General features: G+C 65.1%; 1 protein-coding gene across 2 annotated transcripts in view; it reads right to left on the bottom strand.

The window, feature by feature from the left end:
* RXRA (retinoid X receptor alpha) overlaps window positions 1-19,150 on the bottom strand; it is a 52,988-nt gene that overhangs the window by 15,673 nt on the left and 18,165 nt on the right. For both annotated transcript variants that reach the window (XM_044920391.1, XM_044920392.1), the window contains exons 2-4: window positions 11,983-12,248; window positions 6,495-6,645; window positions 6,199-6,378 (exon numbers count right to left, since the gene is read on the bottom strand). In XM_044920391.1, coding sequence (XP_044776326.1) covers window positions 6,199-6,378; window positions 6,495-6,645; window positions 11,983-12,192 — 541 coding nt within the window. In that variant the 5' untranslated portion in view covers window positions 12,193-12,248. The remainder of the gene's footprint in view (window positions 1-6,198; window positions 6,379-6,494; window positions 6,646-11,982; window positions 12,249-19,150) is intronic.

Genomic DNA, 19,150 nt, shown 5'->3' with positions numbered 1-19,150 from the left:
TCTGTGGGAAGCAGAACCTGCCCAGGGCACGCTCCCACACAGGAGCCAGCTCAGGTCAGCTGACTCCGACAGCTGCAGGGCCTCTGGCCCACGGCCCAGCTTCTGGCCGGCCTGGAGGTGCGGGCTCAGCCAAGGGGCCTGGAGGCCCTCCCAAGGCTGCCGGCCAGATGCTGGTACCTCTCTCCCTCCACCAGGCCTTCCTTAAGCCATCTCCCACTCCTTGCTTCTGACCCATCCCAGACGGACATCCCCAAAGCCAGATCGGAGCCCCAGTCCCTCCAGAGCCTCAGCCTGGCACCCTACTCTCACCCCCTCACACTTTCCTGGGACTCTGCACTCAACACCCTCTTTCCTGGTCCAATGTCTTGGGGCAGTGCCTTCTGGAGTGTGGACAGTGTGGCCCCTCCCGGGGCTTCCTGAGCACTGTGGCCCCTGGGCCTCAGATGGGGCTCAGCCTCCTCTCTAGCGAGTGACACACAGTTCCCGGTTCTCGCAGACACCCACTGTCATGGGACCCCCGCCTTGAACCCCCAGGCCCAACCCCCTGCTCTGGCTTGGAGGGCCCGAACTCAGGCTGCCTGACCCGTCCCTCTCCCTTGTGGCTCCCTGCTGGGTTTGGCAAACGCTGAGGGACCGGCCGGAGGGAGGAGGGCGGGAGGATCTCAGCTGCCACCTCCTCCTAAGCCCACAGCTCCTGAGGAGCAGCCCTCTCCTGGGGTCCGCAAGCCCTCACTCCCCTCACTCCTCCAGCCCGGGGCTGGGAGGGCTGCCCGATGGCGCTGGCCCCAGGGGTCCCCCAGGCCTGCCTGGTTCCCACAACACGGCCCACGGCTCCCTCACAGTTCACAGGAACACCTCTCGACCACCCGGGGGGCCCCGAGGGCAGGCCCCAGTCCCCCGTGCAGACGAGTGGCCGTTTAGAGACAACCCCGTACCACAGGCTACACTCTCCGAGACCCAGAGCACTGACTCAAGCGGGGGCCCTGCCGTCCATGTAGCAAGTCTCAAGGACGGGCCAGCTAACACCCTCCCACCACACCGGCTGGGCCAAGGAGCCCGGCAGGAGGCCCTCAGAGTTCTTGCAAGCCTGGCTCTTCCAGAAACTCTGACAGCAGGGGGGGTCTGCAGAGGGCACTCGACCTGGCAGGCAGGTGGCAGGGCTGCAGCCGGCACGCTGATCTCCGGCCCCTCTCCAGCCAGGCTTCCAGACCCCAACATGGCCGGGGCCCGGGCGGGGGCTGGGCACCTCCTCTGTCACCCCCAAGGCCACAGTGCATGGGATGACAGGCCAGGAGAGCCACCCCAGCAATGTGCCAGCAGCCAGGTGACGGACCCCGCATCCAGGCAGGCCCACGTCCCTGAGGCCCTGCGGATGGGGCGGTCCCCAGGGTCTGTGCTCTGGGCAGAATCCTAAGCTGTCAGAGCCAGGACGTGGCTGAGAGGCGCCTCGCCTTACCAGCTGGGGCAACGGGCCCAGAGCAGCAGAGGGGCACGGCTGAGCTCACAGGACAGTGGGCGGCTCACACAGCCGTGTGGCCCCGCTTCCTCGGGCCTGGAGGGGGGAACCACAGCGCTGGCCCCAGGCCGGACCCGTGACACGCTCACGCCTCTAGGCCTCCCGCCCCCACACTCTTCACGAGGAGCCAGGGGGATGTGCTCCCACGGCACACACGGGACCGACCGGGTGGCCCCGAGTGTGGGGGCAGCGCCCAGAGCAGCGGTGGGTGGGGGTCCCCAGCACCTGCCTCCTCCGTGGGGGCGGCGCGAATTAATTAGCCAATGCTCCGTGAAGCACTTTGAAGCCGTGGAGGGCCGGCAGCCCTGAGCAGCATCATTATAAATATTATGGTTTTATTTATAGACGGCGGAGTGGGCAGGAGGGAGCCCGGGGATTTATGTTTTGCCAACTCAATCACCTTTTAGATGTAGTCGTGTTTGACTTACGTTCTGCTGGCGCCGGGAAGCCTCAGGCAAGAGGCGTCTGCGAACACAGGGCCTCATTATCCCCCCAGGCCTGAGCGCTGTGGGACCCCGGGAAGACTGGAGAGGCACAGGCTGGGGGGGGTCTACACCCAACGAGACCGGGGTCCCTGGCATCAGGGGAGACGCTGCTCCCCTCGGCCAGAGCGGGCCACCCCCGACCTGCTGCCGTGCCCGCTGTCACCCCTCCAGGCTGCTGGGCAGGCAGGAAGCCAGGAGATGGGAAGGGGGCGTCTCCGGGAGGCAGTGCCCCAGCCTGCTGCTTCCTCTGCTTTGGGCACTGCCAGCCGGCTGGGCCCTTCCTCTGTCCCTCGTGCGGCTCCCGGGGAAGGCAGGGCTGACGGTCACCAAAAGACCCTGGCCCAGCTCCCCTTCTTCAGACCCAGAGAAGGGATGCCCTGCAGACTGGGCTCTCTAGCTCAGAGGACAGATCCCTCCTGCCCTCAGGGCACTCAATCCAGGACAAGGAGTCGGTACGTGAGAGTGACCACACACCCACTCACACACACACGCTCTCCACTCTCCCACCCCACACGACCAGGCACAGGGCGGCCACTGCCCCGTTCGTCCCAACGAGCCCGCGGGGAGCCGGCTGCCGCCCCCACCGTCACATGCGGAAGCAGAGGCTCAGAGAGGCAGTCACTTGCTCGATGTTGACAGGGCAGCACCGGAACCCAGCTGGGCTCTTTCTCCACAGTAGGAATGTGTGGGGCGATCGTGCACGCACACGCACACACACGCGGTCAGGCGACGGAGCTCAGAAAGCAAAGCCAGGCAGGAAGGAAGCAGGGAGAGGCCTTCCTGGAGGAGAAAGAAGGAAGCAGAGAGGCGGGCAGCCGGGCGACCCTCAGCCTGGGTCAGCGTCACCCCACGTGAGGGTCAGGTCCCCCCATCAGACAGGGGCACCAGCAGCCTCCCCCCAAGCCCTGCCACCCTGCGCTGCACCAGACAGGCCCGGGCTCAGCCTGGTGGACGGCTGGCATTTCCCACATGGGCCTCGGCCCCCACCTCCCCGGGGAATGCTGCAGAGCGAGTCCCGGGTAGTGCTTGTGTGCGCAGGCCCCTGCATTGCCCAACAGAGATGCTATCTGCCCACAGCATCCCTCATTAGCCGGCACTGAGGAGGGGTCCCCATCAGCTCTGAGCCAGAGCGAGCCCCGCCCCCAAGCTCTCCCTGCGGTCAGCCGGTCCAGGTGCCAACCCCGAGCTGCTCCCTCCCGCACTGCACTGGGTGACGCCGTCTGGGTGCGAGCCTGCTTCCTCGCGTGTACCAGGGCTGTGGCCACAAGCCTCCCTGAGAGGCCATGCAGCCCAGGCCAGCCCGCGGAAGCCAACGCCTCACATCCTACGTGCTCTAGGCCAAGGCCGCTAGGCACGCCCAGCCCCCAGCCCCCAGCCCCCGGCTGCCATGCTGTCCTCTTGCTGCCAGGGGCCCCACCTCGGCTCCAAGACAACAGGAGGAAAGGAGCGGTTTCAGGGCCGGTTCCGGGGGCCACGGGGGCCAGTTCCCAGCACCCTGCCACAGGCCTCCAGGCCTGGGAGACCCGTGGAGCTCCCTGCGGGGCCGGCACCAAAGTCCCACCGGGGCCTCTGGTCACTCCGGCCAAGACAGGCTGTGCACTGGGCCCCGCGCACCGGGAAACACGCCGCAGAGCCACACGCCGGGCAAGCACGGGCAAGAGGCCCGGCTTTATGCTGTCGTGTTTGAGGCACGAGAGAGCTGCACGTTCGTGACTTATAAATCCCGGACGAGGCAAAGGGGGGGGTGGGTCCTGACGGGATCAGGTATTTATCTAACGGCCCGTAAGTCAGGTCTCGAGGGCTGTGTGCTGCCTCGGGAATGCGCCCAAAGCACCAGAGTCATCCATCTGACAAGAGAGCAAGGCCAGAGAAACACACAGGCTGGCGTGATTCTGGACCAAGCTGACGAGGGCAGCCCGGGCCTCCGGCCCCCAAGTGCCCACCTCTGCAGCCCATCTGTCTGTCTGGGAATGTAGGGCAGCAATCCCACAGCACGGGCAAGGGAACCAGAGGGAGTGTGGCAATGGGGCGGGGTGCCCAGTGAGGCCCCACACGGCAGGTGCTTCCAACAGCCGCTCCCGACAAGACCCCGTCACTGTGGGCACTGGGGCAGGGGCCGGACCAGGCCTCCCAGCCCTGGGTCTCTGTGGCTCCACTGGGACAGGACAGGACCATCACCCACCCTCTCCCAGGCCTGGCAGGGGAGGGGGTCAGGCAGCTAGAGTCTGATGATGCCTAAGCTCCAAGCGGCCAGGCCGAGGGGGCCTGAGGAAGAGATTGGCATTTACTGGACCGTCCAGGGACCCACGGGGGGGAGGTCACTGTCTGAGGCTGGGAACAGCATCCAGGCCCCGCAGTGTGCCGTATCTGCTGATGTTCTTGGGCTTTGCGCACACCATGCCTTCCGGCTGGGCTCATACTCTCCCTGACATCCTTCCGTTCTTAAGGCATCAGGCTGGACATCTGCCCGCAGCTGGGTTCCCCAATCGACACTGACTGCACCTGGGGGCCCTGCCTGGTAATGTGACAATCACTTTCAGTGGCCACATGCCCACAGCTCACTGCCGCATGCCCAACACCCAGCATGGCGCCTGGCACCAGGAGCGCTGAGCTTGGCAAGCGAGTGGTCTCAGGCACTAACCCAAGCTCGCTCTGTGCTAGGGTGTCCTCGAGGGAGCCTGAGCCTCCCCCAGCACGCTGGCACCCGGCCTTCTGCCCAGGCCCCACGCCTGGGCACACAGCCTGGGCACACACCAGCCCGCTGCCCACCACGCGCTCACCCTGCCTGAGTTCCCATCCCAGCAACAACACTGCACAGACCACCCTCAGCAAGCCCTCCCTGATTATGGGGGCATCCAGAGGAACCAGGACCAGGTGCACCTCTCCTCTGGCTGGGCACGTGCTTACTCTGCCCCGTGATGGCCTAAAGGAACGAGAACAGACACCGGGAGCCAGAGGCCTAAGTCCCACCTGGCATGTGATCTCAGACAAGCGCTGGACGCTCTGGTCTTCAGTTTCTCGGCCTGTACAAGGACAAGTGAGTGGACCAAGCACTACAGGAAACAGGCCCCCCGATCAGGAAGGCCTGGGGGCTCACACTCCGCATAGCCCGGGCCAGCCCCTGCAGCTCAGCGCCGGAGCCCCCAAGGCTCCCCTTGCCAGGAGTGGTGCCAACTGCAGGACGTCCCATGTCCTGCTTGCCCTTGTAGGGTCGAGCAAGAAATCCTGCAGGACTGTGTGGCCCAGCTGGGGTCTCAGTTTCTCCACAAGAATAACCGAGGCTAAAACAGGAAATGAGACGAGAACTGCAGGCACCGCAGGTGACAGTCCTTGGTGGACTGGAGGCACCAGCCTGGGGACCCCGTCAGGAGCAGTGGTGGACAGATGGGGACAGACACACAGCCCCTGATCCCAGACAGCACCTCCCCAGGCCCATGGGGCCCCAGGCACGAAACCCAGAGAGATGAGCAGGGCAGACTGTAACCCAGCGAATCCACCCAGGATGCAGGAGTCACCACGCCGACAGATGGGGAAACTGAGGCCCACAGACGGCGAGGGGCTGGGCGGAGATCACACGGCCAAGTTGGGGCCAAGGGCTCAGACCCACGTCTGGCTGAATCACCTGACAAGTTCAACGACCTCAGGGGAGTGTCCCTCCACGGTGTCCCTAACAAACGCTGTCGATAAAACGGGCACCCAATCCAAGCCTGAGTCCAGCTACTCTGAGGACCTGGGTGCTGCTCGGCACCTCCTCCAGGTGGGCAGGAGGAGGCAAGGCTCAGGGTGACCCCGGGGCCACCCGCATGGGCTTGGGAGCTCCCTGCTCCACTCCGCGCCCTCTCCAGCGCTGCCCTGCCCTGGCCTCCTCGACCAGCCCCCCTCCAGACAGCCGAACACGGCCCCTGGGCACCTCCTGCCCCGTCCCTCACCTCCAGCCTCTGCCCTCACTGTGCTTCCGCCCTCCCCGGGGCCCCGGGGGCCATGCTCTGGGCCGCCACGACCTTGAGGCGGGGGCTGTGAGCAACGCGGGCCCGCCCTTTCCAAAGGGCTGGGAGGATGCTTGCAGGCCCCTCTGTGATCCCGGGGCCTGGCAGCAGCGGGCTCTGCAGGGAGCCGGGGGCGGGGCAGGCGGGACACGGGGGGCCGCCCCCCCCCCCCCCCCCCGCCCCGGCCCCGGACCCCCCCGCGGGCACCCACCTTCCCGCTTCATGCCCATGGCCAGGCACTTCTGGTAGCGGCAGTACTGGCAGCGATTGCGCTGGCGTTTGTCGATCAGGCAGTCCTTGTTGTCCCGGCAGGTGTAGGTCAGGTCCTTGCGCACCGTGCGCTTGAAGAAGCCCTTGCAGCCCTCGCAGCTGTACACCCCGTAGTGCTTGCCTGCGGGGAGGGGGCCCGTGAGCGCGCCGCCCCGCCCCCCCCCCCCGCCCCTCCAGCCTCTGCCTCCCCGCAGCCCTGCTCCCTGCCTGCGGAGTCCTGCGGCCCCGGCGGCCTACCTGAGGAGCGGTCCCCGCAGATGGCACAGATGTGCTTGGTGAACGACGCCATGTTCCCTGAGGGGTGGGCCGGGACTTTGAGGACACCATTGAGGCCCAGCGGGGGCTTGATGTCCTCGCTGCTGCTGACGGGGTTCATGGGTGAGCTGAGCTGAGGAGGGAACGCCGGGGGTGTCCAGGGGGCACGTGCCACCGTCCCCCCCGCACCGGCCCCATGGTGAGGAAGGTGCCGACGTGCCCCCACCGTCCAGAGCGGGAAACCGAGGCCCACAGAGGGGCCCTGCCCGCCACAGGCCACACAGCTCAGGAGGGGCAGGGCCCAGCTGCTGGAGGCTGCTCTGCCTCCCATGGCCGACCCCAGGCCTCAGGGGAGTCAGGGGAGGCCCCCGAGGCCCTGCTCACACCCCCTGCCCCTCGCTGGGCTAAGTAAGAACGGCCGCCCATTACTGAGCATGCCCCGGACAGGACCGCGTGAACTGGCGCCCTCCCCGTGAGGCAGGCACTTTGGGGATCCCCAAGCCACAGACGGGCACGGAGGCCTGGTCACAGCAAGGAAAGAGAGGGGGGCCACACCGCAGCCCGCCGCCCGCCCCCCGCCGGGGCCTCAGGGGGCGGGGCGGGGCCCTCCGGTCACGTGGGCCCGGGCGCGCAGGGCAGAGCCAGCAGCCCCTCCGCATGCCGCGCCGCGCCGCCCCGCCCCGCCCGCCCGCCCGCAGCCCCGGCCGCTGCCCGGGAGGAAGCGTGGGAAACTCACCAGTCCCCCTGGCAACAGCTGCGCGCCGCAGTGACACAGCAGTTTTGGTTCTGCTGCGTCCAGCCCCGCGCTCCTGTCAGCGCCGGGGCCCAGAGGTGCTTCCCGCGGCAACCCGCAGGCTGCCCTGTCTGCACGGGCGCCGGGACCCCGGCCGCGCGGCCCCCCGCACCCCCACTTCTGCAAACCCCTGAGAGAGGCGGAAACCGGGTGGTGCGGACGTCCCCGGGGAAGGCCGGCAGGCGCCACGCTGCCCCCTGGTAGCCCCGGGCCCCTCCTGCCAGCGGGAACCTCGCCTCCTTCCTTCCCCACGGCCCCCACCCCCCCGCCGGTTTTCTCACGGGGCAGGAAGAACTCGGTGCTCAAAGCACACGAAGCAGAAACCACCCAAAGCCTCCTTGCACGCTGGCCTCTGTGCGGCCCCGGCCCGTTCTCGGTCCCTCCTCCACCCAGGTGGGCCGTGTGGCTGTGAGGACACTTAACCCCCGTAAGACTGGGGTCGGGTGCGCCCGCTGCACTCCGTCCCCGAGGCACCAGGAGCACCCCCGGGGGAACACAGGGAACGGAGAAGGGGCACGGTCGGCTAAGTGCTCCCGCGCCCGGGCTTGGCTCCGTGTGCGCGCCCCTCGGAGCGCAGGAAAGCCCCTCTCCGTTTCCCAGGTACAGATGTGGAGGCTCAGGAGGGTCAGGGGACTGGCGGAGCAGCATGTTAAGCTCGGGGCTCTGAGTAGCAGGTGGTGAGCTCCGAGGGGCTCCATGCATGCTGCAGAAGGGGAAATCGAGGCCCCAAGAGGCCGGCTTGCCCAGAGCCACTCGGTGACCCCATCCATCAGACACGGTTCACTGGGTGCCCAGCCAGGTGCTCAGAGACACAGTGCTGCAGAGCTTGTGGGTCAGGTGGGGACGGGGGGGGGGGGTGGGGGGGACAGCAGGGCAGTGGCAGGGCCTCCGGATCACACCTCGTCCATTCACTGTGTGACTTCGGGGAAATTACTCAGTCACTGTGCGCTGGACGTCCCCCGGACCGTGTGCAGGACCGAGGGCTGCCGTCAGGACAATGGGGCGGATGCGCTGCGCCAGGACTAGGCCTCCAGGAGGAGGCGCCCCCAGTTGGTCCCAGGCAGAGGGGCCACCGAGCCGCCCTGTGCACGTGGGGAAGCTGAAGGACTGTTGGAAAAGGGTGCAGCTGGGGGCGGGGGCGGGTCCCCACAGGCTCAACTGCGGGGAGCCACCCAAGACACGGGAGCAGGAGGCCTGTCCCCATACTGTGGGAGTCTGGCCACGACTCCACGTGGCTGGATCCACTTGGAAGCACCAGGGAGAGGAACCTGGGTATTTCCTCTTTCATGCTTGCCCACATCATGCTGGGCAGCTAGCGGGCCACCTGCCCTCCCGCCTCCCGTATGTGTGCAGGCCCTTGGGACTGCTGCCTGCTCTAGGTAAACTGAGGCAGGGCCACAGCAGTGAGGGCTGGCCGGGGCCCCACAGGGGAAGGCGCCACAGGCAGGATGGACAGTCAGTGCTGCTCTCCCGGGCCCAGGCTTCCCATGAGCAGAGTAGTCACGCTGGGGAGCCCTAGGACACCCTGCACGTGCGGGGAGACAAAGGCTGGGCTGGGAACCCCACTCACTGCAGGCCTGGGGCCACCCACCAGGGCAAGGCTGCTAGGGTCAGGGGTCGCTCTTCCCCCTCCCCAGTTCTGAGCTGATGGGCCTTGGGCTGGGTCCACAGCTCCCAGAACAGAGCACGGAGCGACTCCTGGGGCCTCGTTCTGCCTTGCACATACCCCTCCCCAGCAGGCTCTGCAGCCCCCCACCTGTGGGGGACTGCTCTCCTCCTGTACCCCACCCCACTCCACTCTGGGGAGACCCCCAGCACCAGCAGCCCCTCGCTGGAGCCTGACGGCCACGCGGTGGGGCCAGGGTGGGGGCCTGGTCCCGTTTCCCCTTTCATATCCTTGGCATTCATCTCAGTTCCCGCTGGAGCCTACGGCACTTACTAAAATAGCCACCTGCCTCTTCGATGCCCCGCCAGGGCCTCTTGCCGCCTCACGAGGCTCCTCTCTTCCGCACCCACCACGCCCTTCCTCCTGAGCCCACAGCAGGCCCCCTCCATCACCCACGGCCAGAACTGGGGTTGAAGACTCAGGCTGGCCACACCCAAGAGCAGGTCCTCAGCCTTGCCAGCCTCACACTGCCATCGAGGCAGGGGCAAACCCTGTGACGTGCACTCGCTTCACCTGGATGCCCTGTCCCCGAGGCCTCACAGCCGCAGGACCCCCAAAAAAGAGTAGGCAGCGCCGGCCACCCCACTGGCCTGAGCGCATCCCGCACCAGGGAAGCTTTGCTGGGCTGGGGAGGCCTGGATGCTGTGCTACCCACGCAGGCCAGGTGTGGCGAGCAGGCTCTGGGACGAGCTGGGGACGCCCCTGGGCCCAGTGCAGACGGAGCCCCCAGATCAGGAAAAGACATGGGGCCGTTTGAGCACTTGGCCCAGCCCAGACCCCCAGGCAACCACTTCTGGGCAGGGTCAAGTGGGGTGGACTCAGGTGTTGACAGCGCTCCCTGGCTGTGTGGGGGGTTCGAGCAGGCAGCGCTCGGCAGAGCACCAGGCCTTCCCCAACAACAGCAGAAGTTGGAGAACCTCGCTTGTTCCGGCAACCATGACTTCGCGGTTGTGGTTTTGGGGCAGGGGGTGGGGCATGCCCCCCCTTTGAACTCCACCCACACTCCCGTGAATATGGGGAACCCCAGGTTTCCAAGACAAGCTGCTGAAGCTCAGAAGCTGCACTCACTCCAGGAAGGAGCTATGGGGGCGCAGGGGTGGTCGCAGCATTCAGGGGAGACTGAGGCCTACCCGGGAAGGGCAGCCAGAGGAGAGGCCGAGCACGCGGCAGAGGGGCGGAAGGGGGTGGGCTCAAACTGTGGCAAAACTCACTGTGGCCCAACTGACTAATGGACACACAGACGGGCGGCCAACCACAGGACAGTAATGACCATTTGGGACACACCGGGTTTGCTCCCCGCCAGGCCCAACTTTTGCCCTGACCTCCTCACCAGCTTCAAGGGGCCTGGAGCCCCTTTTCACACACAACCTGGGTTCAACCAGCACCCACTAAGTGCCAGGAACCAGGCTGTGTGCAGAAAATGACAGAAAACAGGACAGACGTGGTCCCGAAAACCCCTCACTCCCCAGTACCGCCCCGCCCCTGCCCCCAGATGGGTGACTGGTACCAAGGGGCAGGCGCCCCCGAGGTTTAAGGAGTGTCACTGCCACGCCCAGGCTCCTGCTATGCACGAGCCCTCAGGGTGTCAGGGACAGGTGGCAGGCCCAAGACCAGTAGGGAGCCTAGTGGGCCTGAGGGTCGGCAGGTGCCTGCCTCTGTCACGGTCCCCAGGAGGCAGGTGCGGGCTCAGTCTTCAGGTGCCCTCTCGCGCCCTGCATGGCACTGTGCTGCCAGCAAGAATGGGGGTGGGGTGGCTATGCTAAAAATAACCTGGCCAGGCCCAGGAAGGCAGCCGAGTCTACCCCATGCCAGCACCTCAGGCCCCCTGCCTCCTCTGGGGCCCAGATGACATGACGGGGGCATGGGAGCTCTGCACTGATGTCCAAGGCCCCAGCCACCAAAGGCTGACAAGGTCACTCTGGAAAAGCCAGCAAGATCCTCCACCAAGGCCAGCTCTAAGGGCCCAGCCAGACGGCCAGCGGGCTGGCTCCAGCTCAGTGGTACCCCAGTCCTCCTGCGCCAGGAGCAGGGGGGGCTGCCCCACAGGTGGCGTGGCAGCAGGGGGCTTGGGAGCCCATGGGACGTGGCTGACACAATTAGATGTGTGGCTCTGGGCAGGGACGCCTGCACTTCAAGTCTCTCCCCAGCAGGCTATCCTGAGGCTCCGCGGAGATGGTGCCCCAAAGGTCTCCATCCGGGGGGCCTCATCCACCGGGGAAAGAATGGCTGAACCCAGACTCGGACCAGTAACGGAGCCCTGCCGATTTCAGGAAGGACAACCCCAGAGAGAGGAAAGGCCTGCTAGGATTCAGGCAGGTCTCCTGGCCACCCAGCAAGAAATCCACCGGGAACCACACGGAGCTGGGAGAGGGGAGACCCAGCTGGGCCCTGGGGCCCCTTCACAATGTAGGGATCTCTGGAAGAGCCCAGGACAACTCTGCAGGGGTGTGGACAAGAGGCGCCCAGGAGAAGGTGGACTGGGCTCCAGGATCCCCACCACAAGAACTGGACCAAGCCAGGCCCTGCCAGGCACCAGTTGCTTCCCGATTCAGAGACAACCCCGAAAAGCCAGCCTCTTCCAAACACAGGACTGTGGAAGAGACCACCCAGCCTGAGGAGGGTGCATCTGCACAGAGCCTGGACACATTCCCCCTGGGATCTGAAACCACCTGGCATGGGCTGAGCAGAGGCCAGGAGGGAAGGGCCAAGAAGGGGCAGGGGCTCCAGGGAGGTGGGTTTAAACCTGAGAAACACAGAGCCCCCGCCTTACACAGCCAGGCCACAGGAGCGGAGAGCCCCCAGACAGGGGGGGGCCGCAATGGGGTAGATGACCAGCTGCAGGGAACTTGGCTGATAACCTCTGAGAGTCCAGGGCTGGGGAGTCAACCAGAGTTGGCCTCAAACTCAGGCTTAAGCCGCCTCTCTGAGGCTCTGGTTCCCAGAGATAAAGGTTGGAAATGACGGCACCTGCCCCCCAGGGTCCACAGGAGGGGCCCCACCTCTGCACTTACCTGGGGGCTGCTGGTGCCAAAGCCCAGGGTCGGCGTGGTGGGCACTGACATGGAGTGGGGGCCCATGGGGGAGCTGATGACCGAGAAGGGTGGGCCCATGCCATTGATGGGGGAGCTCAGGGTGCTGATGGGCGAGTGCAGCTGTCCAGGGGAGCCGAGCGAGGAGCCGATGCCAGGCCCCAGAGAGGGGTGCAGTGAGGGGGCAGCCATGGCGCCACGCCCCGTGGGGGAGTTGAGGGACGAGGAGTTCACCTGGGTGGAGAAGTCTGCAAGACAAGAACCCAGAGGAGGGCAGTCAGGAACCCACACTGCCCGGCCTGCTCCCCCAGGGCACGGAGACCACAGCGAGGCCAGGCCCCGGCGCCCCCACAGTGATCCTAACGGCTCATGCCACAAAGTCCCACCAACATGAGGCCAGAGCGCAGGGAGCGCCCCCTCCCAGACGGCACCCCCGACACCCACCGGCCCAGCAGTGGGGCTCAGGCTGGGCCGGAGAAGGCAGGTGCAGGACCAGCAGGCTGACAGCAGGCGCTCCGATGCCCATCCAGGCAGGGAGGCCAGACAGCCGCCTGTCCACCTGGAATGCCTGCTCACCACGAGCTGCCAGCCCTCTGCCCGTGTGCTCAAGGGGCGGGGGTAAAGGTGTGGGAGTAACAGTAAAAACCACGCGGTTGATGTTTTCCGAGTGTCCACCATGTCCTCGGGGTAGACTCGGGCACGGAGCTGAGAGCTACGTGTCCAGTACTCTTACTGCCCCGGGGAACCGAGGCCCTGTGTTCCTACAGCTGCCCAGGGCACAGCTCGTCTGCCACCAGGAGGCCGACCCTCTCTCTGAGTTCTGTGGCCTCAACCCAACAGACCACCCTGCCCAAGACTGCTCAGGCGCCCCGGTGGCCACAGCCCTCCAACCTGTGAGACCCCAGAGAGATGCCCGCTTCCGAGTGGGCCTCGTGGACAGGGCCGGGGTGCGGGGTGCGTGCCAGCCCATAGAGGCTGTGGGGAGAAGCCGGGACCTCCCACACACAGGCTTTCATCTCAGGGATTTCAAAGCCCCAACAAGAGCTAATGAGGCCTCCCCACCCCACCCTGAGGGCTCAGCAGCAAGAAGCCTCCCGAGGAGGAAGACTCTCAGGTGGTGAATCCACTGCCCTCGGCGGGTGGAACACACCAGCGGGAACTAGAGGGGCCCAGAGGCCGCAGAGCGCCACCCCCACTGGGTGGAATGCCCCGGGCAAGCCCGGGCCCCTCCTTGGGCCTCAGCCTTCCCATCTGCAAACTGCTCTCTCCCACAGGGGACTGGCCTCCGACCGCAGACACCCCGGATCAGGGGGCCCACCCAGCTGCACCCCTCGAGGCCCTGGGACCACTTGCCTCCCTGAACCTTGGGACGGCTGTGTTCAGAAGGCCCCCGTGAGTCTCGGGGAACAGACACCATCACGCGGGGGACACCACTCAAGCGGCCCAGTCAGGACTCAGCACACGTGACTCTGGCGAAAACCCTGATCCAGGGATTTAGGAACATGTCCCTGGAGATGCTGGGGGTGGCCAGCCCGGAGGGTGGGGTGGTCCTGGCGAGAACACAGGAGGCTCTGCCACCCTGCCAGATGCCCTCCCCTGGGAGCTTTTACCCACTTCGCTCTCGCAGCCCCCGGCCCACTGGGCACTTCCTCCTTCTCCCCGCTCTGTGGGACCAGGGGCGCAGGAAGCCAGCCCAGAAGCCCACAGTCCAGCCAGGGGTGGCTGAGCCTGCCTGCACCCTAACTCCATTGGCAAGCAGCTTCATCCGATTCATCTGAAACTAGCCATTCACAAAATTGGGGATCAACCATTTCACTGAACTTGGAAATGAACCCTAGAGGAATTCCAGCAACACTGGAGGGTAGCAGCACCTGTTGGCAAGGGTAGGTACTGCAGATCCGCCCTGTTAGTCATGAAGTGCCCTGAACACCGTGTGCCCAGAGGTCCGTAGCCCCTTAACTTCCCCAGGAAGCCTGAGGGGAGCAGCAGGGCTGACAAGAGAGGACAGGCAGGGGGAGGTGTCCGAGCACAGCAGACCCAGGCCCGGCTGCAGGTCCTTGGTCCACGGAGTTCCTATGGACCTGTCCACTCATCGGAGACAGACAGGGAGACTGAGGCACAGAGCGCCGGTATGAGACTCGCCCAAAGGCATGAGCGCAGAAATCCGCAGCTGCCCTGCACCAGGCAAGCAGGGACCCATCGTGGCCTGACTCTCCGGCCCACAGCCAGCCCTGGACGAGGGCCTGGCGCCGGCTTCACCCCTGCCCAAGCCTGGGCTTTCGGATCTGCAGGAGCCAGCCACAGCCTGGACCAGGGCTGCCCCCTCCACGCGGTCAGAGAAGCGCCTCTCCGACTTCGGGGTGGAAGCAAAGGGGCAGCAAGATGGACTGTGCGAGAAAGCTTCAGCGGACCCTCTGCAGGAGAGCACAGAGACGGGCGGGGGGGGGGGGGGGGCTGGCGACAGTCAGGGGCATCCGGGGCTCCCAGGCTGGGGAGGGTGTCCCTGCACCCCCACGCACCTTTCTTCCCAGAAATGGGAAGGAGACCAGGAAGCCAGGGCCAAGCCAAGAAGGCGCTCCTAGACTCCAGCCCTGCCCAGGTAGTCTTGGGGGCCCAGGGGGCCCTGAATCAGAGCAGGGCACTGCAGGCTTCTCAGGGGCTGCTCGCCTCAAGGGACAGGTGCAGTCGGCAGCCACAGCTGCTGGGAGGGGCCCCGGCTGCTGCCACGGCTCACATCTGCAGGGGCCGGTACCCACTCCGCTCCACTCCACTCCACTCCACGGGGGCCCTGGGCCGCCGCTTGCTTGTGTGTTTGCTGCTCCCCCCAGGAAGGGGAGGGAGAGGCAGGAGAAAGCTTGGCCGGAAGGAAGGAAGGAGGGAGGGAGGGAGGGAGGGAGGAGGTCTGTTTGACTGCCAGCTGCCAGGCTACACCCCAAAGCTCCCAGCCCCCCAAGGCACTGCCTGCACCCAGCCCAAGTGTGAGAACCAGGAGGAAGGGGCGACAACAGGGAAGGAGCACCCACCCCCAGCCTCTGCAGCGGCCCCACCCCCACCTGGCCGAGGGGCGCATGTTCAAGTGTCCAGCGACTGCTCCAAACTGGTGTGAGCCCCCTGGGGCTGCTGAATCCGGAGGGGGTGGCCACACATCCCCCCCCAGTGCATGCCTCCTTGGGACCCCTGCTGTCCCTAGGCCCCCGCTCTGGGTGCTTCCTGTTTACACAGAACATCTACAGCAGACACTTTCCCGGAGCCTGGGTGACAATGGGCTGGGTGTGTTTTCTGGAGTCTTCTGGAGAGAGACACTCTGGCCAGGAAGGGAACATTAGAAAGAAAAGGCAAAAAAAATGCCCAACATCCTCCGCCTGCAGAGGCCCTGCCCCCCCCCCCCACGTGCATGCTTGCTGTTGCCAAGCCATTTATCTGCCCCCACCCACTGATAAGCAGAGGCAGTGATCAGGCCTTATTCTTTTTAAAGTCATACTTTGGACTTGCTGGGGCCTTGTCACGGGCTGGTCACCACACACTTATCTGATCCTTGCTGGGGGGGGGGGGGTGCTGGCCGGGCAGGGCTGCAGGACGGCAGGCTCCCCGCCCAAGGGGTGCAGAGGGGCTTGCGAGGGAGGGGGCAAAGCCCGAATGGGGAACCTCACACCCTCAGCACTTCAGCACCCCACGTCCCTTATGCAGCACATGCACACATGAACGCACACACGCGCACACGTATGCACATGCATGCAAACACACGCGCGCACACATGTGCACACACACATGCATGAACACGTACATGGACGCACACGCACACACCCCTTTGGGACTACGAGCCATCAGTGAGACCTGGGAAGGAGGCCGTGGCCCAGGAGCTCACAGGGACCTCGAAGAAGAGACAAGCCCCTGTCCAGAGGGGAGGCCCAGCAGCCCCAGCACGGGCAAAGAGACCTGGAAGAACTGCCAGATTCAGTCCAGGAAGACTACATGGAAGAAGTGGTGGACAGATCTCTCTTTTGGCACAAAAAGCACTTCAGGCCACAAAACTGCCTCTAAAATGCCAATACCTGGAGGCCAGCATCAGCCACGGAGCAGAGATGGGATGCCCTGGGAGCTCAGCCCAGCACCTCCCTGAGCCCCAGAGCCTGAGGGTGAAGAGCTACATTTGGTGAAGTTTAAAGTAAAGAACGCACTCCTAATGCAGGGGCTGCTTCTTGGGGTGGTAAGCTCCCTGTCACCACTGCATACAAGCAGAAACTACATCCACCACTCAGGAATGGCTGAGCAGGTGGCCCCTGAGGTCCCTTTGAGAGAGGGACTCTCTCCACCGCTCTCCAAAATTCCTGAGCTACATGGGCTCCCTCTGGATGCGGTTTTGGAGGGACCCCATAGCAGGAAGCTGGGAAACCCCCACCAACTCCTTTCCGGTCCCCACATGGCAGACAGGGGCAGGTGGCAGGAAATGCCAGCCCAACTGCGGTGGGGTGGGGGTGCACCCCCAGACTCCACCCCCTCCTGGGCAGCTCAGGGCTCCTCCAAGGCCCTACTTTGCAGGACCAACTGGGGCAGGGTCCAAGCAGGCCACAGGCTGGGGCCACACGTCCAGTGGGAAAGAAGAGGACATTGGGCCAGCCAAGCAGGAAGCTCAGAGGTGGGGAGGGAAAGGAGGTCCAACTGAAGGAGCATGGGGAGGGGTCCCATGGGCTGGCGTAGGCTAGAAGCTTCAAGGGGGGCCAGAAGGACTGCACAGGCGTAGGAGAGGAGGTGCCCAGGAGGAAGAGGGGCACAAAGGGTAAGGAAGAACCCCGTAAGAACAAGACTAGGTTCTGAGCACAAGCTCCCCCCACCCCTGCAATTCTGTGCCCCTGCCTGGGGACCCCCCCCGGAACCGAAACCCCATGTCAAGGAGCTGGCAGGCCTCAGGAGCTTCCTGGGACACCCACTTTCAGCCCCCACCTTCCGGAAGGACTGCTTCCCCTGCTGCCACCGCTGGGGGAGAAGTGGCCGCCTGGCAGGGACTGTGGTGGGGACCACGGCGCGTCTGGGTCTGGGGGAAGCTGAGGGTGGCTGGAACAGAAGGAGGGGGAGACAGGAAGCTTCCACTGGCCCCACAGGGTGAGAGGCCTTCAGGAGCTGGGGCTGGGCAGGCACAGGGGGAGGTGCCAGCCCTGTAAGAGCAGACTCCTGCCTGCCCCCAGGGCCAATGGGCCCAGGACCGCCTGGCCTGTCTCCCCTTCTGTAAACTGAATGCACCCAAGGCAAGAGGCTACCGTGGTGGCCCCTGGGCCCTGTACCTGCTCTCCACCCTGCAAAGGGTGGGCTGAGACCCAGGGGCCTGCCACCTCCAACCCCAGGGAGCCCAGCCCCCCATGGCCGCCCTGCCCAGTGTCAGCTGATGGCTCAGGTGACTGGGGCTGAAATTTCAGCTCCTCTGGGGTCACCCTGCCCTCTCCCAAACCAATGGTCCCAGCCCCAAATCTCAGCCCCGGCTGAGGAGGACACAGGTCAGCTGGGCCTTCCCAGGGGGTCAAGAGAAGCCCTGGCCTGTTCCTGCCCTGCCCCAAGCACCGGGGGCCTCGAAGCAGGGTGCGTGGGGAGCGCACCAGGCAGGCAGCCTTAGGAACCCACCTCTGCCAGGCTCAACAAGCCCACGGGCCCCCAGGGGCCAGAACTCGGGATCTGCACAGCTCTACACGGAGCCCACGGTGGCCCAGATCCATCCAGACCCCAGAGGAGAGGGAGAGAGAAGGGGCCCAGGGAGCCAAGACATGCATTCCTCCACCTGCCCCCACCTGTGCACAGGAAGCGGCTCCAGGGGCTTTTGGCCCTGGGCACCCAACAGGGACTTCACCCCCCACAGGTCCCATGGAGACCACCAGCTAGCCTCCCCAAAGTACTGATTCCTGGCACTGCCCCACCTGGCCCTCTGCAACAGACAGGGATACCCAGGGGCCCGGGAGCAAAGGGGTGAGGAGGGGGCAGGCAGGGTGGGCACTAAAGGCCAAGGGACAGGCAGGACACTCTGCTAGGCAAGGGACAGACACCAAGACCCTCCCCCAAGGCCCTGTGGGGGCCCTGAATGACCAGAGACTGTGGATCTAGCAGGCAGGGGCTCCACCCAAAACTCAGGAAGGGTCTTGGGCTTCCCTGGGAGCCTCAGGCGTCCATGCCTTGGAGTGACCCCAGGTGGGCTGGGCCAGCTCAGGCCCCTGGACTCTGGTCTGTCCACTGCCTCTGTGAGCTCAGGGCCCTTGGGAACCAGCTGCGCAGGAGACGTCAAGGACTTGGAAATGCCAAACCCACCTCTGTGGTCACTAACCCCCAACCCAGATCAGGGAAACCAGGGGCTCGGCTCCTGTTCCCCCCCCCCGCCCCCAGAAGCAGCCATGCAGCCGGGCTCTTGCTCCTGGAACTCATGGCTCAGCCCTCTGCCTGACCTTGTCCCGCTCCCCCTGGAGCCACCCTGGCCCCCCAATACGTGATCAGGGGCTGGCTCAGAGTGGGAGCATGGGAAACAAGGGGAAGTGAGGAGCTACAGGTTGAAGGCAAGGGGGCCTGGGCCCTGACACAGGAGGGCACACAGCATGAAACACAACTGGTCAGGCACCTGGACCCACCCCTACCCGCCCCCCCTGGGGAAACGGATACAAAGGCAGGGACAGGACTGGCAACCCAGATCTATCGGGCCCCAGTCAGGACCCTCCCCTAGAGTCCCCCATGGCCTCCCAGGGTGTGAGGACAGGAACAGTAACACAAGTAACCTCTGGGTCCCAGCCAGGATACAGCAACCTAAAGCTCTCAGTCCTGACCAACTTCAAACTCCCCAGGGCAGAGGAAACACCCCTTGCAATGCCCCTCATGGGCACAGGCCCCATCAAGGCCCAAAGGATCTAATAGGGGAAACCACTCTCCATAATAAAGCTCAGGGTAGGACTTTTGTGCTGTTATCCAGCAAGCACTCGATGACAAACATATCTATATCATCACTAGCAGCATCATCATCACCACCATCATCATCACCAACATCATCATCATCATCGCCACCACCATCATCATCACCAACATCATCACCAACATCACCATCACCATCGCCACCATCGCCACCAACACCATCGCCATCATCACATCATCATCATCACCAACATCATCATCATCATCATCATCA

This window comes from Neomonachus schauinslandi, chromosome 13 (genome assembly GCF_002201575.2).
Source record: "Neomonachus schauinslandi chromosome 13, ASM220157v2, whole genome shotgun sequence".
NCBI lineage: Eukaryota > Metazoa > Chordata > Mammalia > Carnivora > Phocidae > Neomonachus > Neomonachus schauinslandi.
This window is presented reverse-complemented; position numbering and strand designations above follow the sequence as displayed.